The sequence below is a fragment of the Perognathus longimembris genome, chromosome 3 (assembly GCF_023159225.1).
Source record: "Perognathus longimembris pacificus isolate PPM17 chromosome 3, ASM2315922v1, whole genome shotgun sequence".
Lineage (NCBI taxonomy): Eukaryota > Metazoa > Chordata > Mammalia > Rodentia > Heteromyidae > Perognathus > Perognathus longimembris.
In genome coordinates this window covers 46,897,849-46,918,494 of record NC_063163.1, presented here as the reverse complement: position 1 = coordinate 46,918,494, position 20,646 = coordinate 46,897,849, and the positions used below count along the sequence as shown (strand labels likewise).

General features: G+C 45.9%; 1 protein-coding gene across 1 annotated transcript; it reads left to right on the top strand.

Annotated features, from left to right (window-relative positions):
- The first annotated feature begins 1,513 nt into the window (after positions 1-1,513).
- On the top strand, positions 1,514-20,626 carry Slc25a15 (solute carrier family 25 member 15). Its single transcript, XM_048341451.1, has 7 exons — positions 1,514-1,646; positions 3,962-4,075; positions 10,595-10,853; positions 15,953-16,090; positions 17,303-17,472; positions 19,146-19,304; positions 20,156-20,626. Exons 2-7 carry the CDS (start codon positions 4,021-4,023, stop codon positions 20,278-20,280), a joined length of 906 nt encoding a protein of 301 aa, XP_048197408.1. The 5' UTR covers positions 1,514-1,646; positions 3,962-4,020; the 3' UTR covers positions 20,281-20,626.
- The last annotated feature ends 20 nt before the right edge of the window (positions 20,627-20,646 follow it).

The following is a 20,646-nucleotide window of genomic DNA, read 5'->3' as shown; positions in this document are numbered from 1 at the left end:
CTAAAGCACCAATAGTAATGACTGTCCCACGTATTGAGTTCCCAGATAGATATCTTTATAGCCACCACGGTGGTCCAGGAGGTCTCTTGCACTCAATGTTAAGTACTGATGCATGTCTTGTCAAATATTAAAGTCACTGACCCCATGCCCACAATTACTTAGATTAACTGACAGTAATGCAATGCCATATCCAAACAAGGCTGGAAGTTTAATTTTCTTTCTTCTCTCCCTTTCTCATTCTTTCCCCCTCCTCTTCTTCCGTCTTCATCTCCTCCTTCTTTTCTTCCCTTTTTCCTCTTCCTCCTCTTCCTCCTTCTCCATTGTCAGTTGAAGGATTAAACTAAAAAATCTTGTAGCTGGCTGGTGCTCTACCACTTGAGCCCTGCTCAGGTGGTTCTAGGGTCTGGGCACTGGTCCTGAGCTTTTGTGTTCATGGCTAACACTCTACTATTTGAGTCACAGCTCCACTTCTATCTACCTTTTGCTGGTTAATTGGAGCTAAGACTCTCACAGGTTTTCCGGCCTGGTCTGGCTTTGAACCTTGATTCTCAGATCTCAGCTATGATTATAGGTGTGAGCTATTGATGCCTGGTGCTTAGCCCTACTTTTTTGTCAAGGTCAAATGGACATTGAGCCTATTGGACTTTTTTTTGTTCCAACTAGCTTTGAACAGCTATCCTTTGCTCTCTGCCTCCAGAGAAGCTGGAATTCCAGGCTATTTTGGCACTGTTTGGAAGTTTAATTTCTTCAATTTATATTTTATGAGTGTGTATTAGTTGTACAAAGGGGTTTCGTTGTGGTAGTTCTCACATTCACATAATATACTTAGATCAAATTCATCCCTCCTATTATTCTTTTAAAATTGAGTGCTTTGAGGAAGAAAACATAAGTGATTGTGGTGGTGCACATAGGTAATCCAGCACTCCAGAGGCTCAGGTTAACCTGGGCTGCAGGTAGGGAATGAATCAAAGGAATGGCATGCAGTGGACTAGTGTTATACGAAAGATCTATCGAAAGACCCTGCCAGTTGAGCAGGTGGCAACCTCGGAGGGAAAACTCACTCCCATGGGCATTTTCAGGGTTGCGAAAATGTGCTAGAGAACCCCAGATAACATCCACTTCTTCGGGAACTGTGAGACCAGACTTGGATCTGCAGCTTGCATTAGGGTATTTGCCAGGATGTCCCCGAGGATCAATGTCCTTGGGGGAGAAACATTGCCATATGCACATTGATTTTTCATTCATTTCTTGCGTATCCATTCACGATTTAGCATTAAACCATAGCCTCTCAGCCTAAGGTCCTTAGGGAGGCCCTGCAGCGACCAGGGCACCGGTGTGTCCTGTCCAGTCGGTGCAAGGGGACCAGCGGGTCTAGCGAGCATCCCCAGCGCACGGGCCCCGGGCGGCCGAGTGCGTGCGGTTCTGGACTTCCGCTTCCCCGGTGCGCGCTCGGCCGCGCGGGTGCGCGCAGCGCGGGCTCGCACCGCCAGTCCCCGCCCCGAGGGGCGCCCCTGAGTCTCGGGGCGGAGCCGAGGGCGGGCGGTGGCCGACCCCTGTTCAGGCGGCCGTGTGGGCCGCAGAGTCCCAGTACGGCAGATCAGGCGGCACAGCCCGGGTAGAGAGAGCACGGCTGCGCCGACGCGGCGGTGAGCGCAGGGGCCGGGCGGCAGGGAGCGGCGGGGAGCGGCGGAGAAGAGAGGACGGGCGCGGGACGGGTTCTGGAGCTGGGAGGCCTGACCTTCCCAGGTGGCCCGGGAGGCGATCGGCACCCCACGTGCCACAGAACCCGTGCGCTGGCTGGGGTTCCCCGGCGCCCCTGGGGCTCCTCGGCCTTCTTCTTGCAGAGCCTCCCTTTTGGACAACCTTGTCCTCCTGTGCCCCGGAATAGAGTCGCCTGGCCGGGCGCCGGGCGGTGCTTATGAATGGGCGACACGCGGGCAGCGGCCGCGCCAGGTCGCGGGCAGGCAGCGACGGCGGCAAGTTGGCCGTCTCCGCTACCCGGCTCGCGGGAAACGCGCCTGGTCGGACTCCTTGGGCGACCGGGCGTGTTTGCACCCCCAGATCTCTTCGCCCCGTTGACGGGCTCCGATGGCGATGGGCCAGCGGCCTCCCGCTGTCCAGCTGCAAGTCTCTTAAGTGGAAAAGTGACCACCTGCGCCTCTACCACCGGAGAAACTTGCTTTCCTCCAGGACCGAGAAAGAAATCCGGGATTAGCTGTGGTGTTTGTGCCCACCGAATCGGACCCTGGGGTAGTTTGAAAAGACACGGCAACCCGGAGGGATTCAGTTTTTCTATCCTTACAGCAAGTTCATACTGGTTGATGCTGCCCACCACTTCTTGCGTCCCGCAAGCCCCGCGTCTTTTCCTAGCCACAGCGATGCCCGATCTCATGTAATCTTACAGGCCTTCAGGGTTTGTCTGTTTAGTATCTCACTGTTTTCTAGAATTCTTACAATTCTTAGAGGTTTATCTGAAAACCCACCTTGAATGGTCTTGTCTATGGATTTGCCTCCTAAAGTGCAGTGTTGGATGTTTTGGGGTTTGTTTTTGGCCAGGTTGGTAATACCCTGTTAGGTATGCATTTGAAGGTACAGGCTTGAAAGACTTAAAAACTTGCCTAGTTAACGATTCCTCTATCTCTGTTTCTGTCTGTCTCTCTGTTACTCTCTCCCTTCTCCTCTTTCCTCCTCTCTTCCACCTACTGGTTGCATTCCTTTGGAGAAAACTGGCCTCTGTTTTGGAATTTGTTCATTGGCAAAGTGCTTAAAGTGGCTAAAAACTTTGCTAGTAGTTTCCTTTTAGTATGATGTATTTGAAAGGACCTCGCCTTTCATTTCTGATCTGTGCCAAGATTTTCAGTATGATAGGGAATGAGATTTGTCCCTTGTTATTTACTAAGAAATCACTCCATGGTTTGAGTGAAAACTGTACAGAATTGGTTGCGGAATTGGTCATTTTGATCTTTTGTGTTAAAACATTGCCTGTTTTTCTTTCTATTCAGTACTTATGAAGTCCATGTGTTAGCAGCACTTGATTTATTGTTTTTTTTAGTCTGATACTAGAGAATAGTACATAATAGCTTTCCCAAACTCCTTAGGCTACAACTCAAAAATACCAAATCAAGGCTCAACTGGAGAGAAGCCTAGGAACTAGAACATTGAAAAAGTGTCCCCAGGTGATTCTCAAGCAAATAGGGAACTTAATGACCCAGGTGTTAATGCTTTTATTGTGGTTGGAGGGTCTGCCTTATCAACCTGGCTTTGGAAGCTTAAGCCTGGCTTTGTCCTGGTCCTACCTGAGGCCTGTTGAATGAGAATTGGGTTTGTAACCCAACTGATGGTGAATTTGCACATTCGCTGCTGGGAAAAGCTGGGGAGGATGGAGGGCCTTGCTCTGAGAATGCATGATATATCAATCCCATGGCTGTGTGTGTGTGTGTGTGTGTGTGTGTGTGTGTGTGTCTGTCTGTCTGTCTGTCTAATTCTCTAATTCACCTTGTGCAGGTGAAGACCCCAGCTGAAGGGGCCACCTTGCTGGTAGAGCAGGCCCTCTCAATGTGGTTTGAGTGACTCTGCAGAGATCTTGACCTTGGCTTCCTGCATGCACCTCTCTAGACCTGTGGGACCCCAGCACAGGTTGCTATCAGAACATAGAGCGAGTATGTTGTGGTTTGGGATGTCCATGGCCTTCTTACCTGGTATTCACTTGTAAAGTTTTCCTAAAGGTTTATCAAATTACTGCTGAGGGCTGTAGCAATGAAACTCAGGGAAGGTTGTTTTTTGGCTTTTTTTTTAGGGCAAGGGGCTGAGCTTTTTATGGAGCAGTAGATCACTCAGCTACATTGATATCCAGAGTCCCATTCCTTAGTCCCCAGAACTTCAGGTGCAATCATTGTGCAGCAAGCACAGAGAATGGATGCTGTAGAGGTTGGGCTAATGATGGGCTCTTGCCTCTTCCCAGGATTACTGGTGCCTGTCTTACATTCCAGAAAGTTGCCTTCCACGAATGCCAGTGGCACCATGAAGTCAAATCCTGCCATCCAAGCTGCCATCGACCTCACTGCAGGAGCCGCAGGTAATCCCAGAGCAAACTGTGTTCCTCAAGCAGCTTCCCAGTGGGACCGAGAGAACGTGGTTTGAGAGTATTCCCGTTGTCATGTCAGAGGTGATGCACCATACCCTCAAAGCATGACAGAAGATTGAGTAGTATCTGTTATGTCAAAACTTGGGGCAGTCAGGGTGAAGAGAACTACTGGAAAGTGGCTCAGAGATGAAGTCACATGGCTCAGATATGCAGGTGACACTGGACTTCTATCCCAAGCTTGGCAGTCTTCAGATCCTTTGTCATACAAAAATAACACTAGGCCACCTCTCCAGGAAACACCAGGCCTTAGTGGTGCTCGAAGGAAAGAAGGTCCCCTTTAGAAGGAAGACTGATTACTTCACTGGGTCTTACAGTCATTGAAAGAAAAGGCTGTAGATCTTGTTGGGACTTGCTGGGCCCATAGGCTGGCCCTTAGAGCCTAAGCCCAATGCTTAGGAAGATCACGGTTTAGGAAGCTTCACGGTTTAGGAAGATTACCTTTAAGATGTAGGCACAGTGAGAAATTGAGTCTGAAGTAAACTGGGTTGTCTCCCATGGTGGTCATTTTGTTTTATTAGTTTTACCTCAGGGCCAAAGGGTGTGTTGCTCAATGCTCTCTTATCCAGTGTGACTTCCTGGCTCAGCAGATCAAGTGGGGGGATGGGGCGGGGGGGGTCACCATCTCTTACACTGTCCTTTGCCCAATTGTATTAAAAAAAAAAATCCCTGTTCAGAGAAGAGCAAAGTTTTTCCCCATGAACCAAAGGTCAGACAAAGTAGGCTAGTGAGGAAAGCTTCAAGCAGCATATTCCAGGTGCTGATAAGGAGCCCAGGGCAAGCATACCTCTCCTGGTTAGAGACCATGAGGAGCATTCCAGTCTGGTGAGCAGAGCTACCAGCTGGCTGCATTGCGCCCCAGAAGGCTCTAGTCGACTGTACACCTTTGGGGCAGATTCACACTCTATGGCGGAGAACTACCGTTCCCCATGTATTGTGGGGACCGCTTCTCCCCTTCCCTACTGCTACCCTTGGGGACACAGTGAGAACAAACAGCACAACTTGCCACTTGCCTTGGCTTCCTAGTAGCCTCTGGAGAAGGTTCTGGGTAAGGGTCTCATCTCTGTAGTAGGAGGGTATGTAACAGGAGAGATTTTCAACTTGGGGCATTTTATGTCCTTCTGTCCGTCTGTGGAGGTTTTAAGTGCTGTGATTTGTATATAGTAAGTAGAATCTATTTTGAATGTAAATTGCAATGTATTTACCTTGAGTGGAGAGCCTGATATGTTTATATATATATATATATATATATACAATAAATATATATAAATATATATACAATGGTAATACCATGTTGCAGACCTTCTACATAATGATACTTAGTATTCCTGCAGGCTCTGCTGAGGGTGTTTCTTACTAGAGCTCAGCAACACAGGTCTGCCCCTGCTGAGGACAGCAAGTTCCTGGCAGACACAGGAGAGGCTCACTCTAGTAACAAAGGGCTTTCAGCCTAGTGTGGGGGACCTGGAGCACAAAAAGGAAGCAGCAGGCCCACTTTTTTTTTGTTTGTTTGTTTGCAGTTCCTGGGGCTTGAACTCAGAGCCTGGGCAATGTCCCTGTGTCTTTTTGTATTTAAGGCTAGCACTCTGTCACTTGTACCACCATGCTAATTCTGGCTTTCTCTGTGTAGTTTATTGGAGATAATAGTCTCACAGACTTTCCTGCCCAGGCTGGCTTCACTCTGTGATTCTTAGATCACAGCCTCCTGAGTAGCTAGAATTACAGGTGTGACCACTAGTGCCTGGCTTTGGAAATGTATCTATTTTGCGTGTGTGCGTACATGTGTGTATATGTGTGTGTGTGTCCTTTTTTAAACAAAGATCCCCTGCCAGACAGGTTTTTCTATCCAGTTTACATCTTCTAAAGTGCCAAGAAGTTATCACTGTCTCTGTCTGCTTGCTGCAGGAGAAGTTCTGGGACAGGATCCTGGGAAGCTAGAAAGGGGAATTTAAAGCAGATGATTGGGTAGTTATTGAAATGAGACAACAGAGACCTCCCAAAGTACATGGTCTGAAACAGAAGTCTGGATAGTACTTTAAGAGCCAGTAGTTTAACAACACCAATGTTGTAGCAAAGCATCTCTCTGGCTGCTGTGTGCTGTGCCTTCTTAGGTCCCATAAGTTGAAAGATGTGGTATTTTGGATCATTGAAACTTATCCTCTTAAATGTCAAAATGGAAAGCAACAACAAAAATGTCTTGAGTGTGTGCGTGCATGGGCGTGCCCATAATAGGGCTTGAACTCAGAGCTTGGGCTTTGTCCCTTGGCTTTTTTGTGCAAGGATGGCACTCGGCCACTTGAGCCACAGCTCCACTTATGATCTGTGTTTATTTTTTGGCTAGTTTATTGGAGATAAGAGTCTCATGGACTCTTCTGCCTGAGCTGGCCTCAAACTGCAATCCTTAGATCTCAGCCTACTAGTAGCTAGGATTACAGGAATTAGCTACTAGTGCTTTGCTCTCAAAAACCTTTTTTGATGGGGCTATCTTAAAAACAGTATGTCCGGCTGGGAATATGGCCTAGTGGCAAGAATACTTGCCTCATATACATGAAGCTCTAGGTTCGATTCCTCAGCACCACATATATAGAAAACAGCCAGAAGTGGCACTGTGGCCCAAGTGGCAGAGTGCTAGCCTTGAGCAAAAAGAAGCCAGGGACAGTGCTCAGGCCCTGAATTTAAAGCCCAGGACTGGCAAAATAAATAAATAGATAAAACTTACTTAAAAAACAACAACAGTATGTCCCATTGCCCTTTGAGATGTGCTGTTATTGGTTGGTGGGTTTGAAGTTCCCCTGTCTGACCTCCCTGTGAGCTATCCTTTCCTCCACTCTTTTTTTTTTTGTAATTTATTTATTAGTTAAACAAAATTTTTTTGACAAGGTGTTGTGCAAAAAGGGTACAGTTACATAGTAGGGCAGTGTGTACATTTCTTGTGATATCTCACACCCTGTTTTTCTTTCCCTTCCCTAGGTCAGGTAGACATATATACAATACACAATGTACCAAGAACATATACAGTAGCCACGTGGCCTACTCCAAAGAAAATTCGCCTAGGGCTTTAAATGTAATGTCGACATTAGACAATATGCATTAGACAATATGTCGACAATCTTTCCTCCACTCTTTTTTTTTTTTTTTTTACCCAGTCCTGGGCCTTGGACTCAGGGCCTGAGCACTGTCCCTGGCTTCTTCCCGCTCAAGGCTAGCACTCCGCCACTTGAGCCACAGCGCCGCTTCTGGCCATTTTCTGTATATGTGGTGCTGGGGAATTGAACCTAGGGCCTCGTGTATCCGAGGCAGGCACTCTTGCCACTCTTGCCACTAGGCTATATCCCCAGCCCCCTTTCCTCCATTCTTGATGCCCCCACTGATAGATGGCCTCGGTGCCTTTGGATTTGATTGCTGCTTGTGTTGAAGATTGACAATCTGAACATGACTGTGTTTGTTGGACTTTTTTATCACTGTGACAAAATACTTGAGCAAATCAACTTAAGGGAGGAAGGGTTTATTCTGCTCATCGTAGGTGCTTCATAGCCCTCTGAATAAATCTTAGTATGACCTGCTCTGAATGCTGCAGAATGGGGGGTGGGGCTGGGGAGCTGGCATGACACCCCTAGAGGATACAGAGGCTTTCTTCATTTTTCTTCCAAGGAGATGATGACCAGAAGTTCGACTTCTGGGCAAAGGGAGAAGTCCTGGGCTCAGGGACTGGTGCTCGTACTTTGAGTTGTCACTATTCACATGAGGCCGGCAGGGTGGGCACTGGAGGGAGTTCTTTGCTGTATATTACACAGGAAGTTGGCAGGAGGGAATTAATATTCTAATAGTCCCTCGTCCCCTGGTGAAGAACAGAACTGTCACAGATAGACAGAAAATGTGTTTGGTAGTAACCTTGTTTCACATCAGAAACCCCTTCAGTTAAAACTCCGCTGTCTAAAACATGTACTCAAAATCCTGATTGTCACTTCCTCTTTAGGAATAATTTAGTTTGGTATGTTTGGAATTCATTTTTCCCTAGTACAGTGGTTCCTAGGAGAAGGCAATTCTAAACTAATTATAGTAAAGTGTCATAAACTTCTGTTTTGGGGTCAGAGTTTGAACTTGGCCCATAGCCCAAGCTGGCCTCAAACTCACAATCCTCCCATCTAACCCTCCTGAGTGCTGCGATTACAGGTATGCTCCACCATGCCTAATTCTGAAATCTTGTTAAATTATATTCCATTTTTTCAGGACTTGGGATAATTAGGTAAGACAAAGTTGAAATGATTAACTATTCCCCTGGAAGAAGCAAATGGTAGTAAGGGGATTAAAAAAAAAACTAATAAAGATTTTGTTTCTTTTTTGTTTTGTGCCAGTCCTGTGTCTTGAACTCAGAGCCTGGGCATTGACCCTGACCTGACCTAATAGCTCATTAGACCCATTAGACCCACAGCTCTACTTCTGCCTTTTGAGTGGTTAATTGGAGATAAGAGTCTCATCAAACTGCTATCCTCAGATCTCAACCTCCTGAGCTAGGATGATAGGCCTGAGCCACTAGTGCTTTTTTTTGTTTGTTTTTAAGAAAAACAAAAGTGAAATGAACTCCATGTCATGGAAAAAAGTGATATATCACAGTTGTAACTACTTTCAACGTCCTATGTGTATGTGTAGTTTCTATTATTGATGATGTTCTTGTATCACCTTCCTATGGTTGTACCTACACTATCTCTGTAATCTTATCTGAGTATATTGGAAACCGTGTTTACTGGTATTGGAAGTAGGAAATTCAAAGGGAATACCAAATTTGAGAGACACAGGGTAAAAAAAGAGAAAAAACTACAAAAGCAATACTTGCAAAACTGTTTGGTGTAAGTGAACTGAACACCTGGGGGGGGGAGGGAAATGGGGGGAGGGAGGGGGCATGAGGGACAAGGCAACAAACAGTACAAGAAATGTATCCAATGCCCAACGTATGATACTGTAACCTCTCTGTACATCAGTTTGATAATAAAAATTTGAGAAAGAAAAAAAAAGAAAAACAAAATTGTTCAACTCTGAAAATAATTGGTTTATCTGCCAAAATAATCTCATACCGCTTAGTGACCTTAATTGTTACTTTTCATAACTTAGCTGGAATAACTATGTATAATGCCAGTGTTACAGAATTACATTTCTTAAATATTTTCTATACTTTTTATTCTGGTGGCACTGGGGTTAGAACTTGCTGGGCATGCTCTCTGTCACCTCAGCCATGCCTCAGCCTCTTTTAGTCTTAGTTGTTTTTCTTTTAGTTGTTTTGTCTTTAGTTGTTTTTCAGGTAGCATCTCATACTTTTTGCCTGGGGCTGACCGTGGACTGCAGTCCACCCTAAGCCTCCCCTGGAGTGGGGACCCCAGGCATGAACCACTACTCTTGTTAGTTGAGATAGAGGTCTTTTATTTGTTGAGATGGAAGTCTCCTTAATTTTTTTCCTAGGCCGGCCTTGCCCTGTCACCTTGCTGATCTTGATCTCCTAAGTAGCTAGGATTGCAGGTGTGAGCTACCTTGCCTGGTCTTGGCTTTCTCTTCAGTTTTGATAAAGCTTAAGCAGTCTTACCATGGGGCTGTGATGTTTCCCAGTGCAAGCCAGAGGTGTCTAGAAATGGGGACCCACAGGTTTGGTGGATAGTGGTAACAATGAACTAGTGATAGACAGGTCCCCCAAATGCTGGCCCCAGTCTGGGGTCTGGTGATACTATGATTTTGTTCTTTCCTTATATTCAGAATTCTTAACAATTTGAGTCAGTGACTTTTGTATTCTTACAGAGTAAAAACAGGTGAATATAGGCATAAACCTCAGTCCTTCAATAGTAAGCAAACGTAATTCCAGTCTGTTCCCTACCTAAATACAAGTCATTAACTGATAGAGTTCAAGTTGAAGAGGTTTCTTGTAGGAGTCAGATATGTTCTCTGTGGAATGAATTAGCCAGCCCCACCCCCCTCCCCTTTAATCTGGTGCCTGAACCATTGTTGCTTTTCTGATTGCAAGTCAGGTGAGGAGGGGTAAGGTCAGGTGAGGTTCTCTCTCACCCTGTATGTAGCTCTTGTTGCTCACAGACATTAGTTGTGGTGTCCTAACCACTTGGGTGAGGGGCATGTGCCAAGCCCTGCCTCTTCTATCTTTAGTGCTAACCCTATGAGGTGGGCATGGAGGAAAGACAGAGGCTCAGTGGTATGCCCTGCCTAGGATCTCACGGTCCCTTGAACTGCTACCCCTTGGTAAGCCCAAGGCTGGGACTGTAGAACACACATGCCCCCCTGCATGTAGAAGCCCTTCCAGGGTGGGCTTCCAGGGCTGGGCAGAGCTAGAAGGTTTGGGGAGAAAGATGGCCAGAAGGAATGCAGAGAAAAGCTCTGGGACTGGCCACCTGTCCTCCATGCTGATGGGCCATTGAGAAAGCTGCAGATTGCACTACAGAATTGTCCTGCTTCCAGGGGGAACAGCATGCGTACTGACCGGACAGCCCTTTGACACAATGAAGGTGAAGATGCAGACGTTTCCTCACCTGTACCGGGGCTTCACCGACTGCTGCCTGAAGACCTACTCCCAGGTGGGCCTCCGTGGATTCTACAAGGGCACCAGCCCAGCGCTGATTGCCAACATTGCTGAGAACTCGGTGCTCTTCATGTGCTACGGCTTCTGCCAGCAGGTGGTGCGGAACATGGCTGGACTGGACAGGCAGGCGAAGCTGAGGTGAGTCGGGCTCTGGTACTCTGCTGTTGGTTTTGTTTTGTTTCTAAACTAGTGCTGCTGGATGGTCACAGTTTTAATGATATGTATAGGGAAGATAGTTACCTTTTTCAAAACAACTGTCTCTGTGATTCTGATGTCATACTCTGTCATGCATTGAGCCAAGGAGACCTGACCTCAGCCCGCCATCAGGAAGGAGCTACTGTGCAGTTCCCTTTCTTCAGGAGGATGCTTCTCTTCCTTCCTTCTCCTTCCTTCTTTCCTTCCTTCTTTCCTTCCTTCCTTCCTTCTTTCTTTCCTTCCTTCCTTCCTTCTTTCCTTCCTTCCTTCCTTCCTCTCTTTCTCTCTTCCTATCTTTCTCTTCTTCTCTCCTCTCTTTCTCTCTCTCTCTCTCTCTCCCTCCCTCCCTCTCTTTTTCTTTTTGCTGGTCCTGGGGCTTGAACTCTGGGGCCTGGATACTGTCCCTGAGCTTTGGTGCTCAAGGCTAGCACTCTACCATTTAAGCCACAGCTCTACTTCCAGATAAAGAGTCAGTTGGACTTTTCCTGCCCAGGCTGGCTTCAAACTGAGATCTTCAGATCTCAGCCTCACAGGTACCTGGCAAAGAGGCTTTTCATATGCATATATGTGCCGGACTAAAATCATAGAAGTTATTTTAAGCACCTCTTCATCATTAAAATTCAGTGTTAGAAGTGCCTGAGCCAAGTGTGTTTGAGGAGAAAACATGAAACATGAAGAGTTGGAACCCAAGGCAGCCATAAGTGAGCACATATTTCTCTGGCTCAGTTCCTGTCAAATACTTGCCTTTGGCTCATGTGTGGTCTTCCTTAAGGTATTATTATATGGAGAACTTGGAAACCACTAGAATGTGGTTTCAATCTTCCATTGAACATTTTTTTTTAATGCTTTAGTATTGGGGCTTGAATTCAGGGCCTCACACTAGTTTTTGTTGTTGTTTTCTCAAAGCTGACACTCTACCATGTAAACCACAGCTCTAGTAATATTGATTTATTTTAAATGATTTTAAATGACTATATCCTCTCTGGGCTTGCAAAAAGCAGTCTTGTTGGTCGTCTCACTAGGAATTGGAAGCCCAATGCAACTGGCAAGCCATTGGATTAAAGATAGTTTCTTGTGGACAGAAGTGTTCTCTGGCAGTGTCAGGAGGGCTCAGCTGGACCCTGCTCATAGACAGAAATTCTCTCCTGATTGATGGAACTTGGGCTTTAATGGATGAGATGGCCCTAGGAGATGGTGTAGGAGAGAGGAAGGCTGAGCACTGACCTTACAGCCCCCAGCACAGGGAGAGCAAGAGGGAGAGGTGAAGCAGAGGCCAAGGTGGGGGCAAATGAGGAGAGACCATAGGGGAGACTGAACAGAAGCCGAATGATAGGTGTCAGCTGCCTTCTCTTTGGCTGCGGGAGAGACATTCTGCCTGAGGGGCCTGGGATCTTGTTCTCTCTCAGCCTCCTGGTGAAGGACATGGGAAGAGAAGCCAGGGGTGTGGGATGGGCACCGGCATGCTGTTCTGGGGGAAGAACTCTGTGCATCCCACTGGACAAAGCCATGAGACAGGACTGTGAGACAGGACTGTGATTTCGCCTTCTGATGTGGGTAAAGCTGTTTAGGGAAATAGCCCTCCCTCTTCCCCTCTTTTCCCCCATAGAGCCCAGGATGAGAACCGTGCACTTCTGGTGGAGGACTTTTTCCCAGACTGTGTCCAGAAGCCGGAGTCAGGGTCTGGGAGAAAGGCTAGGAAATGCTCTATTGTGCCTCTTCTCTGGGGGCACTGAAGAGGTTTATTTCACGTAGAACAAATGACATTTAGTTATCAAAAGATCTTACGGCTAAGTCCTCCCATAAGGATAAACCTGCCTGTTTAGCATAATCTAACACAACACTAAAATCTTCTCTGAGCGTAGGCTCCTTTCCTGTGCTCATACTGAAGAATCTCAGTTGCCTATTAACCATTAGGAAAGTGCCACCTAGAGTCTTGACCAAGCTCTCTGCCTAACAGATAGGGAAATTGAGGACTTAGCCCATGTGTTCTGAGCCCCTCCCAGCCAGGCTCCTTTTGTTAGGTCAGTCAAGACTCTGCGATTTATGAAACATGGAGAAAGGATCGGCTGTGAGGGCCTGCGGTAGGTTTCTCTCGTCACACTGTAAATATTTGTCTGTTCTGGGTTTGAACATGACCTCTGGCTGGGTAGGGTCTTACGCAGCCTTCAGGTCATGGTTTTTGTTGAGCAAGTCACAAAGTGGACTCTTACAAAACCCATCCTATACCTCTGCCCTTTCCATTCCACCTCTCTATACTTAGATGACAAAGAGGACCCGGGAGGCCCCTGTGCCTCACATTTACACTGGTAGATGAAAGTATTTGTTCGAAAGCCAAAGTCCATGGCCAACCTGACGTGGCGCTGCTCCCACACTCTAATAAGGTGTTCTGACACCTGGGCCACCCTGCAGCGGAGACTGGGTTGACTTCCACGTGTATTGACTGCCACCTTTGTTCCAGCAAACTTGGCAAACTCTTCATAATGACCCCAACAGAAGACTGCCTGTCAGCAGCTTGACAGTGTCCCAGAGGGAGGCCAAGTATGGATCTGCAGGCTGGCTGGAGGACAGCAAAAACCATGTTAAGCTTTGGTTTTTAACCACTGAGCTAAGGAGAGACATGAGTAGCAGTACACAAGTTCCTCTACACCAGAAGGCTGTGTGTAAAGGACACTCATGTCCCTGGTTGGCTCTTCTTTGTCCTTGCTTCATTCTGTGACATGTGAGGAAGTCTCTACTGCAAGTGGTGGCCACCTCCTAAAAGCAAGCCCCATTCCCAGCTAGGACACCCAGTATCCAGCTGCTGACCCCAACTGGTTCCCTCCCTTGTAGTTGTCTATGGCACAGAGAAGTCGAGACCCCAGTGAATCAGAACTCAGATCTGTCCTCCAGACAGCTCTGATTTTACCTTGTTTACCTTGGCAAAACTTCAGGGCATTGGGTGTGATAAATCCACTTGTATTTTTGCTCAGATTGGGGGAAAATTACTAGGGGTCCTTTTGGTGAGAAATTCTTCTCAGGGCTTTTGGACATCTGGAAGGGTTTCTAAAACAGCAGGAGGCTAATGCTTGATAGTTGAGCAGGAAACCAGGTTCAAACTTTTCCTACCACCTAGTGCTAGCAGAGTTGCAGGTAAACATGGACTAAAGAACTCTTTTGAGAAGAATTTGCTCAGACTTTGCCTGCTTTTTCTTGAACTCTTACTAGATTCTCGCTTCACAACCTGGCTGGTAGTGTATGTGGCTGGTGTTATAGACCCTAGGAAAGGAGGAGAATGCTTATGTGTATGTTCTTTGGGTGTATTTATCCCATTCAGATCTCATTCAGGTTTCTGGCTTAGAGCTTCCATCTTCTACCACTGTGTGCAGGGGTGTGTTGGTTCCACCCACCTCTGAGGCCCTGTTGTCCCCTCCTCCTGCTCCCTGTGTGGCTGAGCTGTTTTCATCTATTTTGTGTGATTATAAGAGAATACTGAGGTGTTTGGGGTAATGTATAAGGATAAGAGGTTTATTTGGCTCTCAGTTCAAGTGATTCAAGTGTGTGGCACTGTCATCTGCTCAGCTCTGTCATCAGGACATGGCAGATGGTTTCATGGTGAGTGTGTGTGTGTGTGTGTGTGTGTGTGTGTGTGTGTGAGAGAGAGAGAGAGAGAGAGAGAGAGAGAGAGAGAGAGAGCGCATGTGAGAGAAAGCAAGGGGGAGAGATTACATGGCATGACAGAAAGCCAGAGAGCTTCAGAGATGAGGCTAGCTCTGTTTGTAGTTATCTGCTCTTGCCAGGACTAATTAGAATCCTGTGAGAGCCACATTAATCCTTTCTGAGGGTGTCAGTGCTCCCCCTGAGGCAACCAACTTCCATGCCCCCCCTCCCCTAAAGGTCCCAGTCTTATAACTTCACCACAGTGGGGATGGAACCTCCAGCCTGTGGGCCTCTGGGAAACACGCAAGCCATAGCAGGAAGCTGCCCACTGAATTAGAAAGGAAATTCCAGTAAAAAATGTATACTGGGATTTCATCATTGGATTGGTTTATATTGCATTGGCTTTGGGTAGGAGGGGATAGCCTCAGAACTTCGTTTATGCTTAGTGGCAAATACATGTTTTGGATAATAGGACTATGTTTTGGGTAATGGGACTATGGGTAATATTTTCCCCCTCTGGGTGTTTTTTGTTGTTGTTGTTGTCCTGGCTTTATTTCATGTGTCACTGTGGGTCTTATCATGAGACATTAACACAAAATACCATAAATTAGGCAGCTTGAGGAACAAACATTTCTCATAATTCTGGAGGCTGGAAAGTCTAAAATGAAGGTATTCACAGATTTGATAACAAAGGCTTGCTTCTGGGTTCATAGACATGCTTTGAGCCATGTCCTCCCATGGTAGACAGAGTAAGCTCTCTGGTCCCTTTTTCTGTGTGTGTGTACCAGCCCTGGGGCTGGAATCCAGGACCTGGGCACTGTTCTGAGTTTCTTTTGCTCAAAGCTAGCACTCTACCACATAAGCCACAACACCACTTCTGGCTTTTTTTTTTTTTTTATGTGGTACTGAAGAATCGAATCCAGGACTTCATGTGTGCAAGGCAAGCACTCTACCACTAAGCCACAGTCCCAGCCCATCTGGTCCCTTCTTAGAAGGACCTGAATTCATGGGCACCCTGCCCTCATGATCTTATCTAAACTTGATTTGCTCTCAAGGACCTCTTCTCCAACTATGTCACACAAGAGCTTAAGCTTTCAATACGTGAGTTTGGGAGCAGGTATAAGCCTCTAGTCATGTGACTTTGTGATAGAACTCCTGGCCAGCATGCATGAGAGCTAGGTTTGCCTTCTAGCACTGCCAGCAAGTAGCTGTGGGAGTTTAGGCATGCTATATGGCATTTCTAAGTATCCTGTCCCCATATGAGGACTAGGATAGTATCACCTCACAGAGTCATGGGTCCTTGGATGGGACACATGTGCAAGTCCCCATTCTGATCCCTGGCTCCCTTCCAGTGAGGTGGGAGCTGCAGGAGGAAGCTGATGGCCAACTGTCTTCTGTGCTTTCAGTGATCTGCAGAATGCAGCTGCTGGGTCCTTTGCCTCTGCCTTTGCCGCGCTGGTGCTCTGCCCTACAGAACTCGTGAAGTGCCGGCTCCAGACCATGTTTGAGATGGAGACATCTGGAAAGATAGCCAAAAGCCAGAAGTAAGCCCTGTTCAGGCCCCAACGCTAGGTCTCTCTTGCCTCAGTGTACTGACTGAGTTTTCATTGTATATAATGTTGTTAACCATGTTTATCTATTCTCAAGTGCTGTTTTCCATAGTACTCTCCTCCTGATAGTCTGAGGATAGTTTACTGAAAGGGTTCATCCCACAACCCACCCGTAGGAGGTCTTAGGCAGAAATGCAGAAACTAGCAGCTGAACAATTCTGTTTTGTTCTTAGGTGCATAAGGCCTGATTTTCATCCACATTTGAGGGGACATAGCAGGCAGCTTTGAACTAGATCTGAGAGCTGAGCCTGCTTTTGTTCTGATTTGGACTCTGGATGCCCATTCTCAGGTTCCCCATGAGTGTTCAGGCTGATCATTCAGATGCTAATGGAACTTTCCAGCCTCCCTGGCCCTCCAATTCTATTGCATAGGGCCCAGGCTCTGCACACACTCATTATTCTGGGAGAACATATATGTCACACAGAGACTTATGGGAACCCCAAATAATGATTTTAATAATTTATCTGGCACTTGGCTGATTGAAAATCTGGTTGAGACTGACTTAAAACTTATAAGCCTTCTGAGAAAACCTGTTGGCAAGTTGACCAATTTCAGCGATCTTTTTGCTTCTTATAAGAACAATGTTTATTACAGTGCCCTATTTTCTACAGCTTTCAGTTCATTCCAACCAACTTGAATCTATTATTTTTTGCCTGGATGCCCAAAACAGTAAGGACTGAGAACTTTCTACTGTAGAAATACAGCACACAGTTGTGTGAATACATACATATATTCTGAGTTCTATAAATATTCATGAAGTAAAGTCATGAATGCAACCAATACCTAGATTAAGTAGTAGAAAATCAATAGCACAGAAAGGGTGCCCCGAAAATTGTTCACAGTAATTTAAAGAGAGTTAATGATTATTTCCAGTGGCATTAGGCAGATGGACACCTTGCAAGGAAGTATTGTTTTTATACTTGGGGTATGACACTGTACAGAAGATGTGTGTGGATGGGCAGACTGTGTACCTTGGATTGCTTGTGCACACTGGCATAGAAAAGGAAGTAGTTTGTGAGGGCCTGGCCAGCAGGGAAGGTCCGATGGTGCCTTTGGAAGCTAGCTCTCAGAAGGAAGGTTTCTGGTTGTGCTCATTGTTGTTAGCTTAGGGCTTGCCTGTCCTAACTGTCACGGTGTCCCTCCCAGTACAGTTTGGTCTGTGGTGAAGAGCATCCTTAAGAAAGATGGCCCCTTGGGCTTCTACCATGGCCTTTCAAGCACTCTACTGCGAGAAGTACCAGGCTATTTCTTCTTCTTTGGTGGTTATGAACTAAGCCGGTCAGTGTTTGCATCAGGAAGATCAAAAGATGAACTAGGTAAATATGTTTGTGTTGACCGCATTTTGGTTTGATAGCATCTGCTTCCTGGGGGTGTGGTTTCTGCAGTCATCTGATCTATGTGCTACTTTGTGATCCCCACAAAGGTTTTAGATGCCAGGAACCCTCTCCTAGGGGGTGGTACTTTCCTCAGGACAGGAGCTGAAGCAGTGTCTCCCAGATTTCTTCACTCCAACAATGTTGTTCTGGGTCCATTTTAAGGAAGAAGAAATGCAGAGATTATTTTCTCCCTGGGGAAATCAATAAGATTAAGAAGCTTGGAAATGAATCTTGATAGTGGAATTAGAGGCATGGATCAAGTAGTAGCACCTCAACCATGGGCAAAAAAGCCAAGCAATAGTGAAGGCCTTGAGTTCAAGCCCCAATACACATACACACACACACACACACACACCCCATGCCCCCCCCCAAAAAAAAAATCTTTCTTTTTTGCCAGTCCTGGGGCTTGCATTCAGGAGCTGGGCACTGTCCTTGAGCTTCTTTTGCTTAAGGCTAGTGCTATACCACTTGAGCCACAGTGCCACTTCCAGACTTTTCTGTTTATGTGCTACTGAGGAATCAAACCCATGGCTTCATGTATGCTAGGCAAGCACTCTACAAGCACTAAGCCACATTTCCAGCCCTAAGTCTTGGTAGCAGTAGGAGCACAGTACATGCTTATCCTGTTAAACTGTTGGGCACAACTGTGTGCTTGCCACAATGTGTCAAAAATTAACATTTTACTTAAAAAATTTTAATTGTTATTATAAAGGTGATGTACAGACAGGTTACAGTTATATAAATCGAGTATATTTCTTTTTGGACAATGTTACCCCTTTCCTTGCTCTCTCTGTTTTTCCCTTTCATCCCCACCCACAAGTTGTATAGTTCATTTTCCACATAGTGTCTAGTGAGTATCACTGCTGCATTTGTGAGTTGGTTTTTCTTAAGCAGCTTATTTCAGTGTATTGATCTGCACTGCAGTTAACCAGGCTCCTAGACTTAACTGATATATTTAATAAGATACTTTTTGAAGTGAAAAATTAATAGAGTTGTTGGGTGGGTGCTAAAATAAGAGCCAGGTGCTTGTTGCTCACACCTGTAATTCTAGCTACTCAAGAGGCTGAGATCTGAGAATTGCAGTCCCAAGCCAGCCCATGCAGTAAACTCTAATCTATATTAACTACTCAGAAAAAGAGCTGGAAGTGGTGCTGTGGCTCAAATGGTAGAATGCTAGCTTTGAGCAAAAGCAGCTCAGAAGCAGCGCCCAGGCCCTGAGTTCAAGCCCCAGGTCTGGCACCCAAAAACAAAGTGAAACAAAGTAAAATACTAAAATAAGGGTGAGAAGGTTAGAAAGTGCATGGACTTGGTTACAGAGACCTTTCTTCTCATTGCCCATCTCTGAGAACTGTTCTAGGTGGGCCAACCCCCATGGAGGGTAAGACCACAGGTGGGGCCACAGTACCTGTGATCCCATATTAACACAAGCCTTCCTGTCCTAGTGAAGCTAAGGACAGACCCTGATGACCACAAAGAATCTTGTGTCCTCCAACAGTTTTTCTCGAAGAACTGTGTTCTCCAGTGTTACTCTTCTCATTGCCTGTACCACCGCTCCACTGCTCTCTGAAAATGTCACTTAAGATAAAATCTCACTTGTTGTTTTTCTCTTCTAGGCCCTGTCCCTTTGATGCTAAGTGGTGGGATTGGTGGAATTTGCCTATGGCTTGCTGTCTACCCAGTGGATTGTATCAAATCTAGAATTCAAGTACTTTCCATGTCTGGGACGCAGGCTGGGTTTGTTGGAACCTTTCTTAATGTTTTGAAAATGGAAGGTGAGTGTGCTGAGTGCAGAAACAGATCAGGTGTCTCCAGTTGATTGGTTATTTTGTTGTTGGTCCTGAAAAACGAATCCCTAATCCCTGGGCAGGTGCGTCTGGCATGACATCTGAGTTTAGTTTAAAGGCACTTTGAGTGGCCAATTAACAAGCAAAAAGCTGAAAGTGGAACTGTAGCTCAAGTGGTAGAAATCCAGCTGTGAGCACAAAAACTCAGGGATAGCAACTAGGCCCTGGGTTCAAGCCTCAGTATTGTCACACACACACACACACACACACACGAATTTGGGTTAGGAACTACTGTTGGTTTGTGTTTTTTTAAAGAGCACAAGAATAGAGACAAAGTTGTTTAATTCATGCCCCCAGTAGAACATAAAATCTGTGTATTACTAGTAACCCCCACTTCCTTAAATTTGCATGATACTTTATAGTTTTATAAAGTACATATGCTTCCGTTGTCCAGTTTATCCTCATAGCCTCCTTGTTGGACAGCACAAACACTAGAAACGGCTCACTCAGCCTTCTCTGTTGGAGTTCTTGCTGTCACCTATGGCTCCAGTTACCTCTTTCTGGCCATGATAGGCCTTGTTACTGCCCCATCCATTTCCCAGGAGTTAGCAATGATCTGTGTTGCTCCAGCATGAATTAGCGTTGCCAGAAAGCCTGATACTTGCCATGTTCCATGTTTTGGCTACTTAGGGATACCTGGAAATAAATTATTTTTGTTGTTGGATTTTTATAGCACTGTTGTCTGGAATTGTATGTACACATTTCTACTCTCTGTAGCTACATGGCTATCCCCCAAAAAAAACATCATCACAGTCTTCAATCACCCTTTTGTCTTCTAGGAATAACAGCCTTATATTCTGGATTGAAACCTACTATGATTCGAGCATTCCCGGCCAATGGCTCGCTATTTTTGGCCTATGAATACAGCAGGAAGTTGATGATGAGCCAGTTGGAAGCATATTGAAGTGTCCTGGTGGGCCTGGCTCCAAGCACAGGCATTTAAGAATTACTGTTCATCTCAGGGTTTCACGGAATACAGCAACGATGTGGAATTAATTTGATTTATTAAGAATTTTGCCTATGACCTCCCTTCTTCTACCCTAAATCTTAACTTTATGGCAGAGCCTCTATTTTTACATAACTTGTGTCCATGATTGTACAAAAGAAAACTTGCTGCTTTTGTTGTCCTTGATGGAATAAACATCTGGCTGGTGGCCTTCTGCACCTAACTTGAAAGGCCAAGTATACTTCTATCAGGGCGTGATTTCCACATAATGCTACATAATATACACATGCAGTTTGGATGGTTATGTACTGAGAGAAACACCAT